Below are 15,908 nucleotides of genomic sequence, written 5' to 3' on the forward strand. Positions count from 1 at the left end.
CTGGCAGCGGCGCTTCGAAGCCTTACACCACTAGAGATGAACTCGCGACGTGCATCGTTGGCTGTCTCGCATGTGCTCAGACATCGACTTTGCACAAGTATGTTACTATCATTGTCGTTGGGGTACCAGGAGTCTGGCGTGGTGCGGTGGTAGCATAGGTATGTTGTTGAATAATATTTACATACTTTGCAAATTTAACTACTTTCTTCAGATAATGTGATCAGGAAGCTCCCATTAATATTTGATTATATGTATTCGCAGATCGTGATATAAGCGAAGAAAGCGCAGTATGGGGTGCCGGCGCGGCGGGTGGGTTAGCTCGCTTCCGAGCGCCACACAAACTACAGATAGTCAAACCTATGGAGGGCTCTCTCACCTTACACACGTGGGCGCAGCTCGCCAAGCCGACCATGTCAGGTAATTGCACCAGTTGTTATCATTGGCCATTACATTAAATTTAGTGTGGAAAGCGAGTGGGGTGATTCGGCTAGACGCCTTTGCATAATGCAAAGCATATGAGGGGTCGCTCAAGCTGCATACGTGGATAAAATTCCAGTCATTGACATTAGCCATATGGCTACTCATATGAGTGTAGAAAAGCTGCATGTGGATAAAATTCCAGTCATATGACATTAGCCATACAAAAAAGTCACTAAATATGTCTGTCCCGTATACAACTTGGGGATAAACTATGGAACCTATTTTTTCTTTTTGCGATTGCGTTTTTGAATCATAAAAACGTGGTTAGGTATATACCGTGTTTTTATTGAATTCGGTTAACTTTTGGCATATAGTTCGGTTCATTATAGGAAACAGAATGGCATAGTTAGTTTTCTTAAATTCGCAATTTTTTTTTCTTAAAAAAACCATACACCTGCGATGGATGTTACATAGTGTTGTGAATTTAAGCTTTGAGGCGTAAACTACAAAACTCGAGTCGCGACTTCTGAGTCTTAAAGCCTCGAACCTTAAAGCCTCGACCATATAAGCCTCAACCTTATAAGTTTGCGTTGCTGCTTACGAGCACAGAATCCTCGAGTCTTTAGTCCTCAAGCTTTAAAGACTCCTAAGCTTTGAAGGTTTAAGTCTATAAGGTTTGTAGCATTTAAGTCTTAAGAGCTTTTAATAAACTAGATCCTAAGGTCAACAGAAGTAAAAAACAGGCCAAGTGCGAGTCGGACTCGCCCACTGAGAGCTCCGTACTTTTTAGTATCCTGAGATACATGAGATACAGCGTGGTGACGTGACCGGGCGGACGGATATCTGAGTCTTAGTAATAGACTTACGTTTTTACCCATTGTGTACGGAACCCTAAAATCTACCAAACCGACACGTCAAATTAAGGGTTAAAAATAAATACTATCTGCCTATAAAGCTCGTTGTTTGAGCTCTTAAAGCTTGACACAGGCCTTCGAGGTTTAGGGGGCTTGAGCTCTCTATGAAGCCCGAGTCTTAAAGACTCACTCTTAAGAGCTCATAAAAAGCTTGAGTCGTTAAGGTTCTGAACCGTTTCTGAGCTAAAACCTTTAACGCTTGAGTCTTTAAAGCGTGAACCTTTAGGGTTTACAAGTCTTTAAGGTTTTAAAGTCTTCAAGACTAGTCTTATAACAACACTAATGTTACATCAATTGCTGCTGAGAAAAATACCAATAAAACTATGCTATTATGTTTCCTATAATGGTCCTAACTATATACCGAAGTTAACGGAGATCAATAAAAACACGGTGTATATGCAATCCGAAGATTATACTAAAAATTTAATTTTAAATAACCATGCGTTTCGCTAGTTTGAACGACCAGTATTATTTAGCCACAGGCGCGGTTGGCTAAGCTGTTGAAGTTCCTTTGTGTTATTCTTACCACGGGTCACAACTGGATGAGACCAGCTCAGAACCGGGATACAGGGCGTACTGGAAGAGAGGCCTATGCTCAGCAGTGGGCGATAAAGGGCTGACATGATGACAATTCTTACCGCCCTTGTATGTAGTAGTAGTAGTAGTAATCACTTTATTGTGTACAACAATTTATATACAATTTGTAGGTACAGAGATACAAAGGCGAGCTTATCCCTATAAGGGATCTTTTGTATGTTTCGACAGGGTTACTAGAAGAGCAGGAAGGCGTTGGCGTCCGCGGCTCCCGCTCGTCGCAAGCCCTCGGGCTGCGCATGTACCGGCTCTCCGACGTGGAGGAGGACGACGACATGCCGCGCCTGCCGCACTCCAGCCACGTCTACACCTTCACCAACAGGTACGCGGACCTAGGATACGGTAGCCTCTACCTGGGCGCAGATGATGCTGGCAGGAGGTAGGGCATAGCGAATGATATTCCGCTTTGTGTGGTAGGGCACAGCACAGCGGAGCTCGAATCTAGCCCAACTGGGGTAGTACCTCCGCCTTACAGAAGACCGCAGCCAAATAGCACTAGACCCTACTCATAGTGTTGTGTTCCTGTCGGTGAGTAAGGCTGCCAGAGCTCAACGAGGGTGCGGTGTGCTGAGGACTTACGGAACTAACTTGTTCCGTCTATTGTCCTTTGAGTCGTCGGCAACCCGAACCCTCCTTAGAGCTTGTACACTCCTTTTTGCTGTGTACTTAACACAGCAAAAGGGAATGTACAAGTTTCTAATGGGCCACCACATTAGAAACTTGTACGCGCATGTGACACTGTTTGAGTTGCAGGCGTCCATAGGTTACGGTGACCGCTTTATATCAGGCGGGCCGTATGCTTGTTTGCCACCGACGTAGTATAAAAAAAAATGATGCACGAACCTCAGATAGGTAATGAAATAGAGCCAACAGAGGGTAGAGGTTTCGTGAGCGTCCGTTCTGTGTATGCTTAGGGAATTTTACATTTATCTTCTCTTGATTTGTGATACACAAAATGAGACTTTGATGTTGACATGCAGCGACTCCAGTCACGTCTACACATTCACCAACAGGTACCCGGACCTAGGATACGGTAGCCTTGAGCGGGACAAGAGGGCGAAGGATTTGTGAGCGTCTATACGTGTGTGCCGAGAGGAATGGGCATTGTGAATGTCACCGCGTTGTGTGATAGGGCACAGCACAGCTGATGTTGTTCTAAAAGGAAGAGCAGAGCCCTAGCAGCATACCTTGCAGAAACCGCAACCAAATACCACTAGACTCGTAGTGGTGTATTGCTGTCGGTGAGTAAGGTTGTTGGTATGCCGCGCTCGGCACACAATAGCCACTCTACAGTGTCTACACGTTCGCCAACAGGACCTAGGTACTAGGTACAACTTCCCTTAGGTAAAGAAACAGAGCTAACAGAGGACTACGCTTTTGTAAGCGTCCATTCGGTTATGGGAATTTCACATTGACCTTATTGACCTCCTCCTATTTTGGAAAGAACAAAGCAAGCGCGGATCGAGCTTCGTGCCCAGGGGGGGGGGTCTCGTGATAAAGGTCCAGGCCTCAGGGGGGCGCCACGTGGTCTATTTTTATGGCCAACCTAGGCTCCAGGGGGGGGCTCATGACTTTCAGCCACAGATGACGATTTACATGCCTCTCTTCAGTAAAGAAACAGCCAACAGAGGGCCTACGCTTTTGTGAGCGTCTGTACTGTGTATGCTTATGGACTTTTACATTCCATACTGGTGGTTGAAGGTCAGGGAATTTTAATCAGCCTTCCATTATTAGTAATATTTCTTTTTCTAAGTATTATTTATAAAAAATAAATTCATAATAAAAATGTAGGAGCGTAAAATACAAGCTACTGCTAGAGTCATCTAGCGTAGGATATGAACGTTTCGAATCAGTTTAATACCACTTAGCAACAGATGTCATGCTACTCTGAACTAATAATATCCGTCTTGCGGTACCTCGCGATTTACTTCCCCAGACAAATTTACAGTTTACATTTTAATTCTTAGAGAAAACTAGTTCTAAAATTCCTTTAGTTCTTTCTGTGCAGTTCTTATAAAATTTCCTTTTCTTTCAGCACGGTGATGCATCCAAACGACGGCAGCCTTGTAAGCAGCACACGCGGCAGCAGCGTCAGCTCAGGCATGAGCAGCCTCAGCTCCTCCGTGCTCGGCAGCGCGTGGAGTTCACGTCTTACGTCACGGAGGTCTTCGGCAGCTGTGTCACCAGTGTTGTCAAGACGGGAGTCCTTCTGCGAGAGAGTCGAACGGCATTTCACACCTACGGCTACGCCGGCTAATAGTCCACTGCTGGGCTCGCCGGATTCTTCACCACCTGCTACGCCCAGACCAGGTTAGTATTCCTATAGTTCGTTCGTTCAGACGGGGGAGAGCTTCTGCGATCGTATCAATCATGTTTTTCGACAACGTCAGGGGTGACCACGTTCTTTTATTGTCTCGAGTCTAGAAGACATACATGCATGCGTCGCAATTTGAAACTCACTTTACCGTGTTTTAATTTCCCAGGCGACGCCCCGCCCTCGCTGCACGCGCTGATCGCGTCGGGCACGTCGATCCTGCGGCGGCGCTACCTGACGTCGCCGGCCGCCGACGGGTCGCCCGCGCCGCTCGCGCTGCAGACGCCCGGCTCGCTGTACACCGGCCTCGTGCACCGCAGCCCCATGGAGCAGCTCACCTGCCTCAAGCGCACGCTGCGCTCGCCCTTGGCCGCCGCCGAGCGCCAGGAGTCGTTGCTGGGCGTGCCCGCGCACCCCGGCGAGGGCGCGCTGGACGTGCCGGCGGCGAGCGCGGCGCCGGGCGGCAGGAGGCCGCGCGCGCGCGCCCCGCGGCCGCGCTCGGACCTGGGCACGGTGGCCGCGCCGCCCGCGCCCACGCCGCCGCCGGAACGGAACGCCTCCCCGCTCGGCACGCTCAGCACGCTCCTGTTCGGCAGAAAGGGCGGCCTTCTATAATTCGAGCGGTGATCGCGTTTTGTTCCTTCGGTCCGTGGACCTTCCGACCCGACGTACGGGGAATCGAGTGAGATTGAAATAGTACGGTTGACGATTCGGTCGCCGCTAAGCTAACGAGATATCTAGAGTGATTATTAGATTTTCTCTACTGAATCTTACCTCCGTAGGATTATAATTGCTTCTGTTTCGCTCCGAGTGCGATTGTGGTTTTTTAGCTGATTTAATCTGAGAATTATCCGCGAACGGGTCGTTCGCCTTGATAGATAATGTTTTACGTTTTGATATCCTATTATGTTATTTGTGTATAGTCGTTTTACCTTTGACGTGTATTTTTCGTAGCGAATTATTTAACTTTAGTCAGCGGCTTTGTGCATTTATAAAATGTTTTTTTCGGGGATTGAACTTGAGATCTTTTTTTTTGTAGTCTGAATTGAGTTTGATTAGCGGCATTTTTCTGTCTCTTCCTCTCTCTATAGAACATTCCTTTAAAAGAGCTCAAGTGTTTTTACGCTTTATGTTAAAAAGAGAGAATTGTCATGAGGACCAGGCGTGCACTTAAATAATTTACTTGACAAAAGAACGTGCAACGCGAGTACACGGTATAATAATTGCAGCTGTCCAGACAGCTGAACATCTGAAAGTTAGGACAGCACGGCACGACTATCAAAACATCAAACATATACTTTTAACGTTCTAGTTACTGGGAAATACAAGATAGTCGTGCATAGCTTTTTAAATCTTCAACTAAATATACGTGTTTGTAGTTCTTTTGTCAATGTGTAGATGATTGTATACCAAAATAATAATAATTAAGCGAGAAATTAAATAAAACAATTAAATTATATTTGGGGAGTTAACGGACAACTCGATTCGTTGTAGTTTTTCTTTGCTAACGAGACCCCGTGTCGAACAGTGTATTATTTTATTTTGGTTGTGTTATTTATTTATTAGTAATCTGAGACTTAACTCTAGAATTTACGTAGACGCTTTGTCAAGAAGTAGTTATTGAAGTGGTCGTATTACGATAAGAATTCGCGCTTATCAATATAAATTCTGTAATTGATAAATCATTATGTATCATTGTAAATATGTAATCAAACTTCCATTTAAGTAGGAGAGTACAAATTTAATTATGTTTTGTAAATCAAAACCTAGTAATATGTATCATTGATTCAGTCATACTTTGAGACTCATTATCGCAATGACCACACTCATTTGTACCTTTTATAGTTTCACTGCAGATCCTTTGGTTGATTGTAAATATGTATGTTTAATTTATTTTCTCAGTGATGACGAGCTGACGGCCACGTCGATTCATTTAGTTGCTTTAATTAAAGTTAATTAGTGAGTAAACATGTTACTAACTTAGGGTCTGAGTAATATAATGGTGCATGCCATAGTGTAAGTAGTATCGAATTCATATTGGAGGTGAATCAGCAAACAAGAGTGTATGTAAATCAGTTGCAGAACTTAAACAGCTGTCTTCATTTGCCGTCGTTTAGTTAAATGAATAATCAGTGATTAACTTTAGGTTCTGAAATTGGTGCTATATAGTTTTTAATGTTATTATTGGTTTGTTTATTTCAAATGAATGTGATTAGGTGTCGTAAATTTACAGAATTATTATAATTTTTAACCAGATTGGTATTGTGTTGTTTTCTGTAGCGCGTCTATTGATTTTTGATTTGGCGTCGTGTACTTGAACCATCTGTAAGTAGTCAGGTGAGGCTGTGAGGCGAGTGCGAGGTTCTGATTCCCGAGTGAGAGTACCCGAGCCTTAGGCACAAATAAACTCTAGAGTAAGGGTAATTTGTTGAGATTTGACATCAAAAATGATAATTATTGTATTATAATTGCAGGAATATAATTTATTCGAAGATAACTTATGCAGTTTCATTTGATCCTTATTATAGCACACTTTAAAATGATCTAAGAAAGAACATCGAATATGTCGAAGAAAAACAGGTGCTTAGTTTAGGCACTAGTGAATTCCCTAATAGGGAGCCACACTGAAAGGTTAAGGCAGATGGCGTCACTGGTAGGGAATGAGTTCCTAGAGAATACAGATTGTATTGCCAAACCATAAATCAATCTTCCAAAAGGGTTGTTTTATATGACAGTGATAGCTGGCGCTTATAAGTGACCCAGTTCGATAAAATGTCAGTTTGGCTTCCTCATTATGTTCTATTTTTAATTTTGTGCCTGTTTTACTGATGTTTTTTTGGAGAAAATGAAGGAAGCTAATTTAGAATCCCTTTAATTATTCGATTGGGTAAATTGGTGAATATGCAATATTATGATATATGGTCATATAGTAGGAGCAAAGGAGATAAAGGTGGCTGTCACTGCTTTAAAACATATATTATATTTGATTGGGGTTATAAGAACTGTACCATTTTCTCTTCATTTAAAAATGTGCCTGCGAAAAGTTGATTTCCCGAAGACAACAAAGATAAAATTTGAATGTGCCTTTTTCTACCGATAAGTGAGTTGTTAGGATTTAGCTCAGATCATATAATTATAATACTAGTTTTGGTCAAAGGTTTTGGTATAGGCCGTGCTGCCCTCTAGTAAATTTACGCGAACTTCAGGTTTTAGTACACCTCTCTTTGTAACTTTTATTCAACATATCCGATAGATGGCGCTGACCATACAAAACTATAAAATTTATGACAGCTATTATTTCGAAGTTGCCCTTTAAAAGAACAAAAATTTATATGTTACGAAAAACTATTGTAAATAATAATATAAAATCAAGAATGAATCTGATAAGTATTAAAGTTTAATGCATTAACTTAAAACCAACTTAAAACGCAACTTATTTTATGACATTATGACTCTGCTTTCGAAGTTTCCATGGTGATCAGAACAGTCAACACATTTTTGTTGACAACGAAAACTTCGGAAAACTACAGCGTTAAGTGTTTTTCTTGCTATTGTTCAGCTCTAGAACAATGACGGAACAAATAAAGTTCATCGTGAAGGAGATAAACGCAAGTTTGGGGCGGAACTACGACTTGATAAAGTTTGACGCCTTGGACGAAAAACAGTTGCTGCAGCTGCTCATCGACTTACTCGTAGCTTTTAATGCTGGCGAGAAGGTAATTAGTCTTTACAGCTTGATACTTGTGAAAATTTTCTTCTTTTCCGTATTTCAAAGTCTTATTTACATGAAAATATTTACATAATTATATAAGAAAGTAAGACTAAATTTAAAAGCTAGGTAATGTCTAAAATAAGCCCTTGAGGCATTGTACCAAGGATAGAGTTGTGCCGTTCTCGGGAACGTTCTCATTTTACTATGGAGAATATTCTCCTGAGAGAACATTTCCCATACAAACGGGAGAACGTTCTCGGGAACGGCATCGCAATACTGATGCGTTGTGCGAGGAAGTCGCCAGCTCTTCGATCACCAGTTAACTCAACCAGACGCTTCGCTTTCCGTATTTTAGTAGGTAACTACAATAATATAATCTATTTACCCTGATTCTTTCATAGGTACTTAGACACGGTGTAACATCAGGGAACCGAATAATTTTAACAGAGTATTCTTGTGTGTGCGTCGCCGAATGCACAAACGCTCACGAAACGCTCATGATAATATCTCTTTCGTAGCTATCTATCTCTATCACTCTTGCGTATTGGCGCGACAGAGCCAGACTACATTTCGCAGAAATGCCATTGGATCACATTTCGAGACTAAAATGTCAGATATTTTCTGGATTTCGCCTAGTTTCTTATTATTTCTTAGTAATAAATCCTCTTTTGGTGGTGATGATTCTGAAGAATGACGGAAAGGTCGAGTGACGTAAAGTAGGTACAGTCGGCCAAGAAAGTGGTCTACCAGTTTTTACAAAAGTTTCTGTGAGCTCTAACGATCGCTAAGGTTGACTTGACAGTTGACACACGGCATGACGTAAACATCATATATAGACAGAGCCATTGTCACTGACACAATATTATTGCAAGCGGAAATCGACCTTGTTGTCTCATGACGTTTAAGCGAACCTTACCCGTAGCACACCTCGGACACTGGCGATCAAATATATGAAAGAGGCGCGTTCCTAGCACACGTGGTGAACGCGTACCATGCTTGTATGAGTGAAATATGACAGGTCGACTGTTCGCGTTTTTAACAGGCGGTAACTGTGAGGTAACCGAGAGGGGGTGGGCGGCGCTTTCAGCGGGGAGCGGGAGTGGCCATACTGTACGATAGTACTCTTTATGTACCCGTAGGGTGGTAAACCACATTTTTGGTCGACTGTACCATACAAATAGCTAGTTCTACGGATATGACGGATTTTATTTTCACGGATTCGGATCGGACGTAGCGTGAAACTGTTCTTAGTTTTTCCTTTGAGTACATTCAATTAACATAATAATTTGTATAGGCGAGACGTATAGGTACTCGTAGTTAGGAGTTACTATACCCTTAGTCCTGTATTGTTCTCTTCAACTATAGAGTTAGGTATTATACCTATAATAGTTAACCACGAAATGAAAATGAAAATGAATGAAATGAAAATGAAATGAAATGAAAATGAAAATGAAAATGAAAATGAAAATGAAAATGAAAATGAAAATGAAATATTTATTTTTCAAGTAGGCATATTACAATGCGCATATGAACGTCAAATAAAGCTACGCCGGCTCTAACCCTACGCCTCAGCCTCGAGAAGATTTCAGTCCCCCCTCAGTTGGGAGGGGGGTATCCACTATGGGACCGGCAAGAAACTCGGCGGGCAACTTCTTTTCAAAACATTACATCTTATAATTAACATGCATTAAATAACAACATACAATTTAACATGCAAAAGTATTCATCAAAGAATATGAACAGACTAGGTACTCTATGGAAATCAATTTCAATAAATTATATTATTGCTTAATAATACGTCGTTCTTCTTCAGAGAAAACATATCAAATTGTCAGAGAAGAAAAGATAATATGAATCTCAATATCATTAAATATGTAATTTACCTACACAACATAAAATATAAAATATTTGATGTGCTTTCTTATCTGAACTGTGTCCTCTATACATAATACAATTATTTTAATTGCTATTCGTTTTTGTAGTTTCTGGTTCGGGCCATGCATGTTTGTCTGTCAAATAGTCCTCGACTCTGTAATAAGCCTTTAACATCAATGATTTTTTTAAGTAGTTCTTAAGAGCTGGGAGGGGTAATCTCAAAGCAGTGTCAGGTAACTTATTATAAAAATGAATGCATTGCCCAACAAATGACTTCTGTACTTTACGGACACGAAACTTCTTTATGGCAAGCTTATTTTTGTTTCTAGTGTTATAATTATGGATATCAGAATTCTTAGTGAAACAGTCTAAATTCTTAACAACATAAATTATACTATCATAAATGTATTGGGAAGCTACAGTTAAGATATTAATTTCTTTGAAGAGTTCTCTTACTGATTCACGTGTTCCTAAGTTGTAAATAGAACGAATGGCTCTCTTTTGTAATACAAAGATAGTCTGTATGTCAGCTGCTTTGCCCCAAACCAGAATACCGTATGACATTACACTGTGAAAATAACTATGATACACTAGGCGAGCTGTCTCAACATTAGTCAGTTGCCTGATTCTCCTAACGGCGTATGCGGCTGAACTTAATTTGCTTGCTAGTTTCTTTATATGAGGACTCCATTGTAGATTTTTGTCCAATGTTAAACCAAGAAACAGTGTTGTATCTACCATCTCTAAGCATTCATCATTCAAAAGTATTTTTGTATCGATTGGTTTAACATTCGGCAGAGAAAATCGAATACATTTGGTTTTCTTAGAATTAAGAAGTAAATTGTTGACAGTAAACCACTGCAGTACATCAGCTAACGTGCTATTAATTACATTGTAATCCGTAGATTTTCGGTCAACATTAAAAAGCAGTGATGTATCATCAGCAAAAAGTACTATTTCACAAAAGTTTTTCACTATACATGGCAAATCATTTATATAAACCAAAAACAGGAATGGACCTAAAATTGAGCCTTGTGGCACTCTAATTGGACTACAGTCCCGCTAGAGCGAGTTTTGTTAACAACTACTGTTTGTGTTCTATTGCTAAGGTAAGAAGACATAAAGTTTAGGGCATTTATAGACAAACCATAATGTTCTAATTTCAAAATGAGCGTTCCATGATCCACACAATCAAAGGCTTTTGAAAGATCACAAAATATGCCAATTGCATCACAAGAATTTTCCCAAAAATTATATATATGTTTAATGAGTACCGAAGCAGCATCGGTCGTGGAACGGCCCCTTGTGAAACCGAACTGTTTGCTTGTAAGTAATCTATGTCTGTTGAAGTGTCCCAGTAGATCATTTAACATTAGCTTCTCAAAGACTTTACTTAGTACAGGAAGTATTGATATGGGACGGAAATTGGTTATATCACTCGAATCACCCGATTTAAAAAGCGGTATGACTTTGCTACATTTCATAAGATCTGGAAAGGTGCCTTGTGAAATTGAAATATTATATATTACGGCCAAGTAAGGTGCTATTATATCTATGACATGACTAATTACTTTAACTGATGTTCCCCATAAGTCTTCCGTTTTCTTTAAATTGAGTGACTTGAATGTTTTAACAATATTTACAGAGTCTACTTGACTAAATTCAAATGAATTATTACATTTCTTAACATTAGCACAAAGTAATGAATGGGCTTGAGCCGCAGAAGAATGTAAACATTTTGTGGTGTTAACGGCTATATTTGAGAAATAATCTTCGAATGCCGAGGCAACATCGCTGTTCGACACTATTTGTTGATTATCTGATACAATGTTGACTTGACAATCCACACTAGGTATTTCATCAATAGCTTGCCTGAATGGTGTAAGAGTCCTTACTTAAGCCACTAATGAACCTTTGGGGTCCGCTCAGCTTTGAAGAAGTTCAATATGGATAGTTTAAATACCTTTACATAATCGCTAAGTATTTGCTGGAACTTCAAAGCTCAATGGTGAAGCCGAGACATGTCTTAAATATAACGAACGCGGCGCACAGTATAAAGGAAAATATCAAGTAAGTAGTAGCGAATATTTGGTTCGTTGGTCGTAAAATATTATTTACGGGTAGAAATGTCCACACATTTATAGTACGTATCTATCTACGCGAGAGGTGCTTTGAAAGGCAGGCCGACCAGCCGTGCTCAATTCGCCGCCGTTGCATTCAAATACCATGTGATTCTGTCGAGCTTTCTTTCAGATGTTGTGTCTACTTCTTAACTTTTGTAATCATAAAGTAGCCCAACTGATTCAACAAGCCTCATATAAAGTGCATACCTAATCTGCAGTCTCATGTAATCAATCCAAGCCAAAATTTAAGGAAGTTTTTCGAAAAATAAAGAAAATATAAATGTCATTCTGAATTATACCCACTTTGCCTACTTTAGTAGACACACAGGAAAAAGCTTGGGTTAGATAAATACTTTCAGTTTCTAACTGAAAATGTTCCTCCGAGACAATGAGTGATATCTAAAGCAGATGAAAGCAATACACACTACTACATTGCATTTCATTCGTATTTTAATTACTGTATGATCAAATTCGTCCAGAGCCAAAAGTACTGATATTTATACTCATGTAAAAAAATAGTTATTTGTTATACAAGGGGGCAAAGTTGTATTTTAACGCCAAGTGTGGAATTGAAAAACGAGCAAGTGAAAGGATTCTATAGTTGAACCACGAGCGAAGCGAGTGGTTCGAGAATAGAATCCTGAACTTGCGAGTTTTTTAACACACGAGAAGTAAAATACATTTGCACCCGAGTGTAACACAAAACTTTTCCCCTCACTTTAGCGAGGAAACTACAACGCAAAAACTGCGTTTATCACTGCTTTCAGTAGTTTCACAGGTGGTAAATCATCTTTATTACTAGATTCAACTACTTTTATCAATTTTAAAGCAGACTTTATTCAAGGTCAAATTACTTTACTCACTAGTGGATAAAATGCGTTTTTGCCCGCTGACATTAAAGGATTAAACACGTGTTTCCGAGGTAGTGAGGGGAAAAAATAATTGTACGATCATTGATATGTTATTGTCTGTATGTTGTACGCCATGAAATTAGCTAAAAGTTTTCCAACACAACTGTATAGAAAGATTATTTTATATGTCGGTGTATGATGCATTTTGTCCGGCACTGTAGATATTGAGACAAGTATTAGTATATTATATAACGGTAACGTTATGAAGGCTATAAAAGTTGAGTACCGCGGTTAGGTCACGAGGCTTGCCGAGTGGCCTAAGTAAGGTACGAGACTTTTATAGCCTTCATAATGTTACGATTGTATACTATACTTTTTCTACGACAGCCAAATAAATACCTATTCGAGAATAATAAAATGGGTTTTTTACCTACTTCATATAATGAATGGGAATATTTGTGTAGATCTTAACTATTATATTCTGTCCACAATGTTGATGGCGAGAACTTGTTGCACAATTCTTCAAAATATGCCAACAACGCGGTTTCAGAGAAAGTTGAAACATTTTTTTGCAATTTCCATTTCAAAACAATCATAACATTTTTGGTGCGCCTTACCCGACTTTTCAGGTAACGAATTGTCAGTCACTTTGATCGCCATAGCCTTGATTTCTTCGGAAGTACATAGTTCACCAGAATCACTTATAATTACTTAAGTTTTTGCACAATAACGTCGAATTAAAATAAACTACACAACACTAAAATACTTAGTTCAAAAAGTTTCGTCAAAAGTTTACAAATGTCAAACATGCCATAGACAAGAGAAATAGAAAATAAGCCGGTTTTCAATTACGAAAAATGTGGTTGCGTTCAAGAATATTTAAATGTCGAATGTAAAATTATTTGATAAACTTATGATTTTTACCTTTGTTTTGCAATATCTAATATGTAAAACGCATTTCAGTTTATTTTTTCATCTTGATTTAAATTATGAACCTTAACATCATATTATTTATTAAAAGTTACAAATGAAAACATACCTGATAAATTGGAAGTTGTGTTTTAAAAAAAAAAAACAGAACTCCTATATTCATATGATTACTGCTAAGCAGTAATCATATGAACCTATAGACAAATAGACTTTCTTATCGTTACTCAAATGAACTTAATTTGGATACTGCTGACAATAATCTAATTGGCAGATTTGAGTGCTGGAGTAGAAAAACATATTTATATATGGATGACTTGAATGTATATTATTGTTTGAAGAGGTCGTAAGCCGTACTGTTTATATTGTGAAACATGGGATTGGAACCAACATTTGAATTGCGATACGAAGCTAGTTAATTAAATCTGATTAAGTAATTAACCTTTGGATCCGAATCGTAGCATTTGAATAGTAAACGAACCAATTGATCTTATTATCTTAACGCCGAATTAACAGTTCTTTTTTCATCTTCGATCCTCTTTACGAAAACGAATTTATTTTTATCTTGGATAAGTTCAATTCCATTATCTTAATTTCAATTATTTCGACAAGTAGTTCAGCACAGTAGCCACAATTTGACACAGTATTCAAATCTTCCTCCTTTTATACGGGAGTCATACATATTATCCTCGAATATATAAATAAAAATTTGTGGTGTAGGTAATCGAACGAACGAATGAAATGAAATTGGGTAAACGTTTGGTTATAAGTGGCAAACATGTATAACAAAAATCTAACAAAAATTATCATAAAAAAAAACATTCAGTCGAATTGAGAACCTCCTATCCTTTTTTTGAAGTCGGTTAACAAGCTTCGATCAAGGGGCTACAAGAGTCTGAAAAGCTGAAATCTATTTATGAGGTGTCTTGGTATAATGGATAACTTTTCTACCCTAAAGTATCGAGGTCATAGCTTGGATGTGGTTAAATGTGGTGTGTACCTATACAATGTTTTTCATCACAATTGAAAACTAAATTTCGTCTCCTATCCTTTCCTATTTATCTACGAATGGGAGATGTTGTATCTTCCTGTTAAAAATGTGTTATCTAAGTAGTTTATCAAACCCTTCTTTAGAAGAGGTCTGCTTAAATATTACAAATTGTGAATATGATTCATGTTACACAAATGATTTTTTAAAATCGAGAATAATTTACTTCATAACAGTCTGAAATGGGATGTAAAATATTAGTCACGTTTCTTTCATTGATCTTGAGAGCAACATAACTTAACATAAGATAGTTTAAGTATGTGAAGTATTGGATTCACCATCTCATAAATATTCACGCAACGTGAAATATATCCACACTACCTATGGATTGCAGGGGTTTTTACGCAGTTTATAGGCCAAAGTGTGATACAGGATACTCAGAGCTTTTTCCGAAAAATGCACGATCCCGAGGCGAGGGAAGCAAGGGATAAAAGCTAAGTTATGCTCGCCACATGTGCGACGGTAAGGAAAACTGTTTCTATTTTTATTTATAGTGTCTTCAGAATACTTTGGGTTTGGATAAAAACGTATTTCCTTGTTCTCTCTTATCATTCTGTCATAAATGTTATGTCAATGTTTATTGGGCGATTAATGTCAGTCACAGTTCTAAAAGCAAGAGAGTACTTTTAGCGCTTGTCGTTCGACATGTATATACTGAATTTTGCCCAAGAATAGACATTTTATAGACATTTTTTTTATTTTATTTACACAAAGAAAATTACACAGTATGAGCATCCATACTAATATTATAAATGGGAAAGTGTCATAACGCCGGTGGCATGCCGGATCACCGGAAACTGGCTACCGCAGTCTCACCTCTCGATAACCTTTCAGCCACTCTTTAAGTGTTGCTCTGTTGTCGCACCGTGTGTGCGCCCGTTTTGCAGGGCCCACTCAATGAGTTGGCAAGTCACCTCCTGTCTTTTACAATTGTGAGACTTATTGTCACGGCAGGTATCCGATAGTCTCCTCCCATAGCCTTTTATCCAGTTCATCCAACTTACAAAACAATAACCCATGACTTTAGCTCCCATCGTAGCACAAAAGACAGTGTTGCACTGCAATAGTCTTTGCATCTGGCTCCCCCATATCATATACTTAGACATGGGGGACAGACATTTGTTTCGTAG

At 39.2% G+C, this 15,908-nt stretch overlaps 2 protein-coding genes across 7 annotated transcripts in view; both read left to right on the top strand.

The window, feature by feature from the left end:
• The window catches only part of LOC125227777 (trafficking kinesin-binding protein milt), an 84,388-nt gene extending 77,649 nt beyond the window's left edge, over positions 1–6,739 (top strand). For all 6 annotated transcript variants that reach the window (XM_048132109.1, XM_048132104.1, XM_048132108.1 and 3 more), the window contains 4 exons: positions 262–417; positions 2,100–2,250; positions 3,964–4,238; positions 4,412–6,739. In XM_048132109.1, the coding sequence (XP_047988066.1) occupies positions 262–417; positions 2,100–2,250; positions 3,964–4,238; positions 4,412–4,857 (1,028 nt within the window). In that variant the 3' untranslated portion in view covers positions 4,858–6,739. The remainder of the gene's footprint in view (positions 1–261; positions 418–2,099; positions 2,251–3,963; positions 4,239–4,411) is intronic.
• Positions 6,740–7,811: 1,072 nt separating this feature from the next.
• Positions 7,812–15,908, top strand: part of LOC125227778 (intraflagellar transport protein 81 homolog) — a 31,181-nt gene continuing 23,084 nt past the window's right edge. The window contains 1 exon segment of the mRNA XM_048132111.1: positions 7,812–7,958. Within this exon segment, the coding sequence (XP_047988068.1) occupies positions 7,812–7,958 (147 nt within the window).

The sequence above is a fragment of the Leguminivora glycinivorella genome, chromosome 7 (assembly GCF_023078275.1).
Source record: "Leguminivora glycinivorella isolate SPB_JAAS2020 chromosome 7, LegGlyc_1.1, whole genome shotgun sequence".
Taxonomy (NCBI): domain Eukaryota; kingdom Metazoa; phylum Arthropoda; class Insecta; order Lepidoptera; family Tortricidae; genus Leguminivora; species Leguminivora glycinivorella.